The 13,622-nt window shown below is 37.9% G+C and overlaps 1 protein-coding gene across 1 annotated transcript; it reads right to left on the bottom strand.

Annotated features, from left to right (window-relative positions):
- Positions 1–1,362: 1,362 nt before the first annotated feature.
- On the bottom strand, positions 1,363–4,583 carry LOC142839964 (uncharacterized). Its single transcript, XM_075956410.1, has 3 exons — positions 4,550–4,583; positions 4,299–4,359; positions 1,363–2,983 (listed from the first exon to the last, which is right to left on the bottom strand). Exons 1-3 carry the CDS (start codon positions 4,581–4,583, stop codon positions 1,363–1,365), a joined length of 1,716 nt encoding a protein of 571 aa, XP_075812525.1.
- Positions 4,584–13,622: the final 9,039 nt, after the last annotated feature.

Raw genomic sequence — 13,622 nt, 5'->3', positions numbered from 1 at the left:
TTTTGGAAAACAGTGTGGTGGTTTCTCAGGAAATTCAGAATCAACTTACCTCAGGATCCAGCAATACCACTCTTGGGAATATATCCAAGAGATGCCCAATCATGCTACAAAAGCATTTGTTCGACTATGTTTATAGCAGCACTGTTTGTAATAACTAGAACCTGGAAATAACTCTCTCAAGCAGGTAGAGGGAGGGAGGAGGTAGATTGGCCTGCAGGCATACACACAGACAGAATATTGTATACATAATAAATAAATAAATATTAAAAAAACAAATTATTTATATCTATATTATATCACCCTTTAAATGTAGAAGAACATTTATAAACAATATTTGGGAATATGGACATAGTTATTTCTCTCCAAACTGCTTCCTGCTGTATAGGGGCGCTGTTAATCAGGTCTTTGAGGGTATAACCTGTGTGCTAGATTTGTCTCAGTTAGCAGATAAGTAATTATCTGAAGGTGTTCACAGCAACCTTTCAGGAGTGCGTGGTCTATTGTACCATATTACAATAGAAGCAATCCATAGGGTCTTATCCTGTGAAAACAAAAGAAGAATCTCTTTTCCAAAGTATTATATCCTTAGATCCAAATTCTGAAGTCAAGGTATTTTCAAAATATCTTTCTCTGATTAGTTCAGCAGCATTTATAAACAAATATCTTTTAGCAGATGTTGCTCTTTCCTCACCATTAAATCAATTCAGAGAAGACAATAGCATACAGTATCAAGATTCTCTGTGTATTTTCTATCTTTGTGCAGTTTTACTTTAACCTCTATTTCGTTTATTTTTACTTTTATTTTATATTCTCTGTATATCTTTGTCCTGGAATAACTCTGTAGTCCAGGCTGTCCTTGAACTCTCAGAGATAAATTAAAACACTGCTTGGCCCATTATATCTAGCCTCTTCTAGGCTAATTCTCACATATTAATTTAGCCCATTTCTAATCTGTGTAGCACCAAGAGGTGCGCTTACCGGGAAAGATTCAGCATGTCTGCCCTGGTGGCAGGCTGCATCGCATCTTCCCCGGACAGGAGAGGAAATGATGTCTGCTTCACTTCCCTCTTCCTCCTGGCATTCTGTTCTGTCTACATCACCCACCTAAGGGCTGGCCTATCAAATGGGCCAAGGCAGTTTCTTGATTAACCAATGACCTTCCTCCACCTACCACAAATTCCATTCATCAATATCTCTACAGTAGGTGTTATATTATGCCTTTCAAGAGTACAGGGGTTCTGTAAAGGCCTTACCACACTGATTTCACTCATAAGGTTTCTTTCTAGTGTGCATTCTTTTATGAATGTGAAGACTATTTTCATATTCAAAGGTCTTAACACACAGATTGGATTCATAGGGTTTCTATCCAGTATGTGATCTTTTATGCCTTTGAAGTTGACTATGATGTGCAAAGGCCTTGCCACAATGATTGCATTCATAGGGTTTCTTTCCAGTGTGTATTGTTTTATGTATTTGAAGACCACTAAGTTGGGTAAATGCCTTACCACACTGATTACATTCATAGGGTTTCTCTCCAGTATGTGTTCTTTTATGCAATTGAAGATGACTATGACGTGCAAAGGCCTTACCACACTGATTACATTCAAAGGGTTTCTCTCCATTATGTGTTCTTTTATGCAATTGAAGAGCACTCTTGTCAACAAAGGCCTTAGCACACTGATTACATTCATAGGGTTTCAATCCAGTATGTGTTCTTTTATGCAATTGAAGATAATAATGGCGTGCAAAGGCCTTACCACACTGATTACATTCATAGGGTTTCTCTCCAGTATGTGTTCTTTTATGCAATTTAAGGGAACTATGATGTGCAAAGGTCTTACCACACTGATTACATTCATAGGGTTTCTCTCCAGTATGTATTCTTTTATGCAATTGAAGATGACTATGACGTGCAAAGGCCTTAGCACACTGATTACATTCATAGGGTTTCTCTCCAGTATGTGTTCTTTTATGCACTTGAAGATGACTATGATGTGCAAAGGCCTTAGCACACTGATTACATTCATAGGGTTTCTCTCCAGTATGTGTTCTTTTATGTTTTTGAAGATCACTGCTGTCAGCAAAGGCCTTAGCACACTGACTACATTCATACGGTTTCTCTCCAGTATGTGTTCTTTTATGTTTTCGAAGAGCACTGCTTACAGCAAAAGCCTTAGGACACTCATTACATTCATAGGGTTTCTCTCCAGTATGTGTTCTTTTATGTTTTTGAAGAGCACTGTTGTCAGCAAAGGCCTTAGCACACTGATTACATTCATAGGGTTTCAATCCAGTATGTGTTCTTTTATGCAATTGAAGATGACTATGACGTGCAAAGGCCTTACCACACTGATTACATTCATAGGGTTTCTCTCCGGTATGTGTTCTTTTATGTTTTTGAAGAGCACTGTTGTCAACAAAGGCCTTAGCACACTGATTACATTCATAGGGTTTCAATCCAGTATGTGTTCTTTTATGCAATTGAAGATAATAATGGCGTGCAAAGGCCTTACCACACTGATTACATTCATAGGGTTTCTCTCCAGTATGTGTTCTTTTATGCAATTTAAGGGAACTATGATGTGCAAAGGTCTTACCACACTGATTACATTCATAGGGTTTCTCTCCAGTGTGTGTTCTTTTATGTTTTTGAAGAGAACTGCTGTCAGCAAAGGCCTTAGCACACTGATTACATTCATAGGGTTTCTCTCCAGTATGTGTTCTTTTATGCACTTGAAGATGACTACGATGTGCAAAGGCCTTACCACACTGATTACATTCATAGGGTTTCTCTCCACTATATGTCCTTTTATGTTTTTGAAGAGCACTGTTGTCAGCAAAGGCCTTAGCACACGGATTACATTTATAGGATTTCTCTCCAATATGTGTTCCTTTGTGAGTTTGAAGAACACTGTTGTCAGCAAAGGCCTTAGCACACTTATTATATTCATAGGGTTTCTCTCCAGAATGTGTTCTTTTATGCCTTTGAAGATGATTGTGATGAACAAAGATTTTATCACATTGCTTAATTTTAGAGCATTTTTCTCCGGTATATGTGTTTTCATTCCTTAAAAGATGAGTGTTATAAGACAAGGCTTTAGCACAGTGAGAATATACGGAAAACGTCGCTCCAGTTTGATTTCTCTCAATCCTGCAAGGATAATTTATGCATGTAAAAGTTACACCACATTCAATGCACTGTGAAACCTCATATCTATAGGAATTAACTTCATATTTTTTCCAATTGTAAAAAGGAATCAAACACAATGGTTCTATATCTTTGTTTTAAATCATGTTTTGTTCACCCATTAGGGGTCATTTTGCATCTCAAAAAATATTTGTGATGATAATTTCCTTTGTGCCATGGTTTACCTTTTCATCTATACCTATATTTTTCTATTATATTTTTTACATTTTTGAAGAGAACTGCATACATTGAGTGCTTTACCAACTTTACTACATTTATAAATTTTACTATATCGTGAATCATTATACATTTGCTAAGTGAACTAAGACACCTAAAAGTATTTGCACAGACCTAGAACTCATCATGGTTTTTTCGTAATGTTAGTTTATGTATTAACAATGATGGTAGAAAATGAATTAACTTTGTATTCTTGTATCAAATTCAACAATTAGACTCTACATAGGAACTACATTTTATCTTCTTAATTGTTCTTAAGGAGAGGTATGCTAAATATTTGCATATCCCTATGCTCATACTCTTGTGTCAAGAGTAACATATGATATATATAGGAAAGGAAGAATAGTCAATAAAAGATTTCCACATTGAATCCTCACGGTTTGACTTTCTGTTCCTCAGAGGCTTGTGGTATAGGTATTAAGGTTTTTCCACAACATCTGCCCCTTGATCCTTGACTCCAACAGCTGCTTTCATTAAACTTAACACAGTCACAAAAACTATATGAGCAATACAAGACTTACCATGGGCTATTGATTTAGTAGAAAGGTTTGCAGCTATATTCATCATCACTGAAATGTGTATACATTTTCTGTCATGAGTAACAAGAAACAAATGGACTGGCAGATGTATAATTTAGCTCTCATGGTTAATGCTAATATCTGTTTAGTCATTGCTTCCCAGAATTTTTCTTAAATGAATGCCTTGCAAATGCAATTCAATACAGGAAATTGAGCTATATGGATTTGTGAGAATTTATTAACCATCAATTCATTTGAAGCTGTGCTTATTTACACTGTTGTTTTGTTTAAAAGTGTCATAACACATTACAAACTCATCAGAGGCACATTGTTATAAACTTGTATAAGAAAATTACCTTACATGCCTTCTACACCATTGACGATGTTTTTCAGTGTTATGGTCTTCCCAAATGTATCCTAAAATATAGTACCAGAATATGTATGTTATATTATTTAACATTGTGAAATAATTAGCTTATTATCCTAAGAACTATGACTGTGTTATTCACCTCATTCTCCTTCTTTCTAAATCAAATTACAGAACAACAACATAAACCAAGGAAGAGTTGTCTCCATATTTTGAAACATGAAAGAAATTTATTTTTACCAATAGTAGTGAGGTTCCTGTAGGTCTCGAGCATCACATCTTTGTAGAGATTCTTCTGGGAAGCATCCAGCAAATCCCACTCTTCCTTACTGAAGTTGATATGCACATCATCATAGGTCACTGCCTTCAAAAATATACCACACATGTGTACAATGTAAGCATGACAGTGGCAACATTGGAATGCATACTTCTTTGAAAGTACAGTTGTATGATGCTGGTGTTATCCACTCTCATTCCATGACATAGAAAGTCACTTAAGAATGAAATTGAAAAGGAGAGTCAATTCTTTTGTTTCTGTACCCTTTGTACCACCTTATAAGAGAAATATCTATTCATAGGGAGAGAAAAACAGAAAAGATCAACGGTACATTGTACGCATGAGAATATTGTACAAAAAAACTACTGACTACAGAAAGGAAGAAAAGATGGACAAAGTGGGTGTATTGAAGTATTGTGCCTTTAACCACAACACTCAGAAAACAGAGGTGGCAATATTTGTCTCTGAGTTGAATGCCAGTCAAGTCTAAGCAATCAGATCTAGGAGAGGTGGAAATACCCATTAAGACCCTGTTTCCATTGAAAACCGGAATGATTAATCCCAGCACTCGGGATGCAGAGGCAGGCGGATCTCTGTGAGTTCGAGACCAGCCTGGTCTACAAGAGCTAGTTCCAGGACAGGCTCCAAAATCACAGAGAAACCCTGTCTTGAAAAACCAAAAAAATAAAATTTCCCCTCCAACCCAAAATCCTATACCAATTATAACCAACCCCTAAATGATGTCCCTAACCCTGTGGACAAACTTTGTTGGGAGAGGAGAGGAAGTCTTTTAGAATTACTTCTAGCTGTCATGGGGGCGATGTTCTTTCTTTAGGATCCTGTGAAAGTAAAATGATGGTTAAGTTCCAAGATTACTGTCTGGTATAATTGCAAATAGTCTGACTATTTGGTAAGGTTTTTCTGAGCTTCCTATAAGAAGGTCAATCCAGAACATTGTAAAAAGGGTACCATTTCAGCTAAGATGGAACCATCTTGAGCATCTGGTACTCAAAACAGATCTTATGGTAGTGCTATTGTCATCCTGATGTAATGATATCAAGCAATTTGACTTGTTGTGGGGCCCCATCTTCTTCCTGGAAATTTAAAAATTACTGCAGGAAAATACATTGTTCATCGTGGAAAACTTAAACATTACTTATATAGACATATACAGACATACATATTCCATGACATGTACAATAGACACAAAAATAGATATTAAGAGAAGTGAAAAATTTTCCTGGTTTTAAAAGTAACTACTTATTTATACATTTTACATTGATATAGATATGGATGCTTCCTTTTGATACAAACTTGACATTATTTTTGTTACAACATACTGTCTATGATGTTATATTCTTACTCAAGATATTTTACCTAATACCATTCACTTAAACATGCAATGAAAATTTCTAGTCCTCCAAAGTTTTATCATAAACAAATTAGGATATAAAGTACTGCAGGTTAGTTGTTTCTTACTTAATATAATTGAAATTATACTCAAGTTAGCTTTGTTTTCAACATTATACAGAATTTTATTAGATTATACAACTGAACATACTTTAGAGAAAATGTTTGCTGAAGTAACGCAAACTTTGTCTCCTTGGGGATTAAAAATTTACAAAATATTCGGAAAATATACAAAAAGGAGATTCTATTAATTATTTAGCATGTAAAATGCTTTTACACAAATTTGAGCCCTAAATTTAAAAATTAGGAGAGATTATTTGTGGAATCTTAATAATTTTCTGAAATTGCTGCAAGGCATTTACCATCTATAGTCCACTATTTGGGTAAAAATTTCAAAACAGTAATTAGAACCAAACTATAAAGGGTGACAAAGATTTAAATAGTCAAAGAGAATTATCATCTAAAGCAGAGAAAAAAATTGGATTAGTGGAAATAAAATTATAAGACGCACATATGGATGGTTTGGATCTGAAGTTTGGTTACATTCAAGACATTTTTCTTGATACAGGGTTTCTCTGTAGCCTTGGAACATGTACTGGAAGTAGCTCTTGTAGACCAGGCTGGCCTCAAACTCCACCTGCCTCTGCCATCCAAGTGCTGGGATTAAAGGCATGAGCCACCACCTCATTGTCTTCATTTTAGGCATTTTAACCTCTACGCATTCCCCTATAGGAATTTTACAGCAGAGGAAAAATATTATTTTATTTTATTTTTTCTTTATATTTATTTATTTATGTGCATTGGTGATTTGCCATGGGTGTTGGGTCCCCTGGAACTAGAATTATAGACAGTTGTGAGCTACCATATGGGTGCTGGGAATCGAACTCGGGACCTCTGGAAGAGCAGTCGGTGCTCTTAACCGCTAGGCCATCTCTCCAGCCCCCGAAAGATATTATTTTAAAATCAATATTTTTCACACATAAACAACAAAAAGCTATAAATTTATGTGGAAAAAATCTGAGTTGATATTAAAAAGAAAATTTAAAATTCATCTACTAGCAAGAATTGACCAAAGTTAAATCATGGACTGTTTTACTAATGTTAAAATTGAATCATAATGGACAGCAAGTAAACACTGGCAAAGTGCTTGCAGTAATTTCTTGGGAGAGATTAACAACAAATATCTCTTTTGCCATAATATTAATAATCATAATGATCATCCTGAGTCATTTCAGACTTAAGGAAGCCTTTTGAGTTCAAGCATGCCTGCTGTACTTCTTTTAGTAAACTTGAGGGATGTGAATAACATCTGTATTAGCCAAGAGAAAAAGCATTTTGCACAGCTGAAAGAGTGCATTTTTTCTATTAAGATTTGGGCTCGTGCAGGCCAGCCAAGGGTACTCCTTCTTAGTGAGTAGAAGCTGCTTAGCTGAATCAGATAATGCACAGGTTTGAGCTGCCTCCAAGCACAGTGCAGGGAGGTGGGGAGCTGGGTGTACTGCTTTTTGATCTGCCATTTGGCTATATTTAGTATATATGCTGGCTGAGAAATAAACTCAGGCTGTTTTCTATTGACCTTTCTCCTCTAGGTCTAACCTATGATCCTGTCTTCATTTCTCTTAATCTAACTTTTCCTAAGCCTCGGCATCCCCTCCAAGGGAACCCCTAAGTGAATTTTGCTAGACTGATTAAATGGGGTATCCTGTCTCTGTAAGTCCTCAGACTGAATGCTGTTTCTACAAAGACTCAACCCTCAGCTCCTCTCTCGTACCACCTTATATTCCTCTCTCTGTCCAGACATGTCACTTCCTATCTGCAACTCCTTAGTGATGGGATTAAAGATATGAGACACCAGCATTTGACTCTACAACAAACTAGTGTGACTACTGGGATTAAAGGTGTGTGTCAGACTTGCCTGTGGTGTAAGGCTGGCCATGGCATCTGTTTTACATTATGATCATCAGGCAAGCTTTATTATTAAAATATAAATGAAAAAATAAAATTAAATAATTAGAAGCAAGCATATGAGATCAAGAAGAGAAATGTAAAACTGTTTATCACCAAAGAGTATAAGAAATATTCTGAGTGGCTGGAGAGATGGCTCAGTGGTTAAGAGCACTGCCTGCTCTTCCAACGGTCCTGAGTTCAATTCCCGGCAACCACATGGTGGCTCACAACTATCCGTAAAGAGGTCTGGTTCCCTCTTCTGGCCTGCAGACATGCACACAGACAGAATAATGTATACATAATAAATAAATAAAGAAAGAAAGAAAGAAAGAAAGAAAGAAAGAAAGAAAGAAAGAAATATTCTGAGTACAAAATGGTGAAGGTCCATCATTTTCAAAGACAATGAATGATATGATGAAATTATAGTTCACAAAATCAGCAATATAGATGACACTATTGTCAAAACAAATGACAAAGACAAATATATATATACATATATATGTTTCTTTTTTTGTGGTTTTTCTAGCCAGCGTTTCTCTGGGGTTTGGAGCCTGTCCTGGAACTAACTGTTGTAGACCAGGCTGGTCTCCAACTAGCAGAGATCCGCCTGCCTCTGCCCCCCGAGTGCTGGGATTAAAGGTGTGTGCCACCACTGCCCAGCTCTTGTTCTCTCCTTTACCAATAATAGAAAATGGGTTGACTGTTTCACCAAAATTCACAATATTCTCTTGATGTCTTCTGATGTTTTTACTTTACAGAAAATAGTTTTGATTACTGAAAGCATCTCATTCTCTTATGATAATAAAATGATGTATGTTAGGATCACTACCATGTTGTTTCTTACAATTGGTGATTGAATCCAAGTCTGCACCACAGTGAGGAAATGAAATTTTTTTAAATGGAATTTCAAGAGAACAACTTTTTAAAGAATCAGTGTACATGTAAAGCAACTTGCTTTACTCCAACTGCTCTATAAGTTCCAAGCACTCTTGAAAATAATGTTACTGATATTTTTGTGTGTTTGTGCATGACAGAGAATATCATACACACACACAGACACATACATACATACACACACAAACAGGTGACATACAGAAAGGAAGGTTGCTGAATTGGGAATATTAGAGATTTGTTAACTGTAGGCCCATATTTTTGTATGGTGTAGCAGCCAAGCATAAAAGCCATAGGCCTGGTAAGAGCTGATCACGTAGCTCAGCAGACAAGTTGTCTCTGCATAACAATAGCAAGAATGTATAGTTCCTCTCTTCTTTTGTTACAAATGTAGATTTCCTGAGGAGAGGTATTGGCTGAAACTGGTCATAATGTTTGGTGCCTATTTCTTGGTAATTTGGAGGAAGTCTTATAGAGATGCTAATTCATGGCCTGCTAGACAGCTAGGGTACACTTAGGTGAGGACCTGACTAAAAGCCCATTCACCTGGTTGCCTAGGAGATAGCCTAATGTTGTTTTCCCACTCAATAATAAACAAAAAGGGATCTTCGAGAGATCTTGCCCTACAAGGATGACCCTGTAAATTGCGTCTGATCTTTCCTCGTGACTCCATTCCAGTCCAGTTAGGGAAAATAATTATCTGTGTTGGACCCACATGGGCTTCAACAATTAACCTATCAACTAGCATGTAGGTATTTGAATTCAGGTCATCCACATAAAGAATATGTGTGGATCCACCTGCCCAGACACATAAAATCTTTTATCCAGTAAGTCAAGTCTTTCTCAGATTAATAAAAACAAGAAAAACAAAACATAAAAAAGAAAAAGATGACTCTTATGAAGACGATCTATAAAAATTATGATTTTGTGTATGATAAGTTTTTACCATTAAATGAATACAAATAGCTTTGCCCAACAATTTATAACTGGACAACTTGTAATAAACCAATATTCACAGTGGAAACACTCAGAAAGCTCAAGGGATTATGTATTGATTATACCAACACTTAAGTAGCAAAGATTCAAACATGAAGATAGCAACAACTGGAAAACATAGAAATGCCAGGAAATGGAAAGAAGCAGGCATCAAAGATGAATGAAAGCAGTCTTTCAACATAAACTTTCCAAAAAACAATAATGACCTGATAAAAGTAGAAATTTTCTGAATAAAATTGATGAAGGTCCATTATTTTAAAGATAACTAATAATATATTTAGATTATAGTCAGATTACAGAAAAAGTGGTGTAAAAAATCATGTATGACTTCTATACTTTCCACAATTAAACATAAATAAAAAATGTGCACAATTTTTGTGAAAGCATTAAGGGGAAGGATATAAAAAGGCAAAAGCAGATGCAGAAATCTATAGTCAACTTTTAATCAAAAGACCAAAGAAAACTTAGGCAAGGAAAAGTGTGATCTTGACCAATGTTACCCAGCTACGTTTGATTGTATGTGTACAGAAATTAAATAAACACTGGGCTGGAGAGATGGCTCAGAGGTTAAGAGCACTGGCTGCTCTTCCAGAGGTCATGAGTTCAATTCCCAGCAACGACTTGGTGGCTCACAAATATCCATAATGATATCTGGTGCCCTCCTCTGGCATGTGGGCATACATGGAGGCAGAATGTTGTATGCATAATAAATAAATAAATCTTTAAAAAAAAGAAATTAAATAAATACAAACTGCACAGCTTTCAAAAAGTTATATCAAAGTAACACTTAAACTGTTGTTTCTGGCTGGGCGGTGGTGGCACATGCCTTTAATCCCAGCAATCTAGAGGCAGAGACAGGCGGATCTCTGTGAATTTGAGGCCAGCATGGTCTAAAGAGCTTGTTCCAGAACAGGCTCCAAAGCCACAGAGAAACCCTGTCTCGAAAAACCAACAAAAAAAAAAGAAACCAAAAAAACAACAAAACTCTTGTTTCTGACCTCCGATTAGTGATATGTCTTCCAAAGACAGAAACCTCATGATATAGTTGCTCTCTTTGCAAACAGAGGAGATCTCTTGTGATGGCTCCCCAGCCCCTTGTGTTTTCTTCTGGTTTCAGATAAATGCTGCTCCACTGATGCCCAATCCCAAACAACCTAGAAAAATGATTTAAGGAGCAGTGGGGGAAGCAGGTGGTTGGAGATTCTTGCCTGAGCAGTGGGCCCGGGGACTTTGGGGAGCCTGAGAGGGAGAGAGCCAGGGGTGCAGGGGACCATGGGAACAACCTTCCCAAAGAGCACTGATCCTGTGCCCCCTCTCCAGGTTCTGGGCACACCTGGGGACTCCCTGGCAGCCAGAAGCAGGAAGAAGAGCCAGTACTACTGAAGGTGAACCCCAGGGATAGCATAATTGAGGGTCCAGACGTAGATGTGATCAAAGGTTCCGGGAGTCAGGGAGATAGTGGAAGAGGATGAGAAGTTAAGCAAGCTACAAAATGAGGTAGAGAAGAAGATGAATAAGAATACAACCCCAAAATAAGAGTACAACCCCAGGCAATGCTGGCTCAGTGATCTCATCTCATGAGGAAAAGATGGAGGCTGATGCCAGTTCCATCTATGTTGGCAATGTGGACCATGGTGCAACAGCAGAAGAGCTGGAAGCTCACTTTCATGGATGTGGTTCAGCCAAACATGTTACTACAGTCTGTGCCAAATTCAGTGGTCTTGCCAAAGGGTTTGCCTATGTAGAATTCTTAGACAAAGAGTCAGTGAGGAATTCCCTAGCTTTAAATGATTCCCCATTTAGAGGGAGACAGATTAAGGTGATTCCCATCAGCACAACAGATGGGTTTCCAATATGCCCAATACCGTGCATGAACTGCCAATTACAGCAGCTCCCAGTCTTGATTCTGGGATAAAAAAAAAGTTAAAAGAAAAGAAAGACAGAAGATGGAAAAATATTTTTTAAAAAAGATATAGTGTGGAAGGGGGAGAATCCCATAACTAAGTGAGGAGGGACCTACTCTGTGTAGTAGGCCAGGCCCAGGGACTGGGGCAGTGGTGACATGTTCCCTCTGGAGATTCAATATAGACACTTCTTAAATGTGCAACCTGCTCCCTGTTTGCCTGATCCACCTCATTCTCTTTGGGCCTGCTCAAGGGTAGGTGGGCATGTGTGGTTGGAGGGCATTTTTTCAACCAGAGCTCTGGAAGGGCACCAATCTGTTCAGCTTGTTTCCTTCCCTCATTTTCTCCCTGCCTTTCGCAGACCCTGCCTGCCTTCTCCTGTCCTTTCAGGTCTAGTCAAAGTCTGCCTTTCTTTCCTAGGGGCTCCTGCTCCTCAAGATTTTCTGGTGAACTATTGTTTGCTTTTTGTTTCTTTTTCTGTCTTGAGTGTCTTTCTTTGCAGGTTTTTGTAGCAGAAAGAACTCACTCCAGGGGATTCAGTGTGAATTACACTTTCCCTTGGAGAAATACAATACTTTGTTTTGGGAAGTTTTGCAGTGTATTTTTGTTGTTGTTGTTGTTGTTCAAGGAGGAGGAAGCTGAAATTTGTTTATTTTTTTAAACTCATTAGAAAGGAATGGGGTTTAAGCTGGGTGGTGGTGGCACACGCCTTTAATCCCAGCACTTGGGAGGCTAGGCAGGTGGATCTCTGTGAGTTTAGACCAGCCTGGTGTACAAGAGCTAGTTCCAGTACAGGCTCCAAAACCAGAGAAACCCCGTCTCGAAAAACCAAAAAAAAAAAAGGAGGGGGATGGGGTTTTTTAAAAAACTGTGTCATGAATAAACTTGTTTATGAAAAGAAAGAAATATGATTTAAAATTTATTTTCTCCTACATGGATTATGGTCCAAGATGTGAATTATGCTCTATCTACCTGACCAACACAATGCAATCCTGAGAAATGTCTGCAGATCACAAACTCCTTTGTCCCCTGGAACTAAGCTTCACTGGTTCACATGTTTGCAGCTAACGGCAGGATTACATTAAAAGCATTCTAATCATGCATCGCTAAAAGATCAATATCATCATTTCTTATCAGTTCCTAAACTATTTGTAATCTTTATAACACAAATCTGAAATTGGAATGCAATACTGACAACTTCTGGAATCTAGATCTTCAGTTTTCTAATCTCTCTTCCCACTGCACACCAAGAGCAGTGTCCATGTGTGTACTCTAGACAATCAGCATCATATCCTGAATTTCCAGAGTCTCCCCTGCCCCAACAAATTCATATACAGGGAGGCTCAGAGGATAAGGGCCACTGCCAACATGAACCACATGGACCAACATAACTACAGTCTTGTCATGATCAGTCCAAGTCATAGCAGAAATGACAGTTCAACAGATCTGAACACCCAACACTCACCATGGTATAGCTTGTGATCTTCCTTACTACTCCTTACAGCAGAGGCAGAAGAGAATCATGGAAAGAACCCACAAACTGTCTGCCACTAGTACTCCTGATTTCTAACCCTTACCAGAATTCCTCACAGGCTAGGGACACCCAGCTGGGCCTCATAATATGAGCAGCTCCTCTATCAGAGATCAAATGACTGAGACAGAACAGTCCTTCCAGTTCTGCCCTCCCAGCCCAGCAGACAGGGACCTAGTTTAGAAAGACTGTATTTAGTACACCTTATTCCACTCTCCTACACCACATCCTGTTTCTCATCCAAAGCACGGGGTCCTTTCTGTGCACATTCCATTGTACACTCACTTTCCAGTGCAGCCATCCCACTGCCTCAGAGATGGCAAATCCTGCAGACAAACACAGGTCACATTCATAAAG

The sequence above is a fragment of the Microtus pennsylvanicus genome, chromosome 22, assembly GCF_037038515.1.
Source record: "Microtus pennsylvanicus isolate mMicPen1 chromosome 22, mMicPen1.hap1, whole genome shotgun sequence".
Taxonomy (NCBI): domain Eukaryota; kingdom Metazoa; phylum Chordata; class Mammalia; order Rodentia; family Cricetidae; genus Microtus; species Microtus pennsylvanicus.
This window is presented reverse-complemented; position numbering and strand designations above follow the sequence as displayed.

What these genes read in the sequence shown, in the direction of transcription:
- LOC142839964 (XM_075956410.1), bottom strand. Translation starts at nt 4,583, where the DNA reads ATGCTCGAGACCTACAGGAACCTCACTACTATTG. An exon ending in CAGGAACCTCACTACTATTG is followed by an intron (nt 4,360 to 4,549) that starts GTAAAAATAAAT and finishes ACTATATTTTAG; the next exon opens with GATACATTTGGGAAGACCAT. An exon ending in TGGTGTAGAAGGCATGTAAG is followed by an intron (nt 2,984 to 4,298) that starts GTAATTTTCTTA and finishes TCATCTTCAAAG; the next exon opens with GCATAAAAGAACACATTCTG.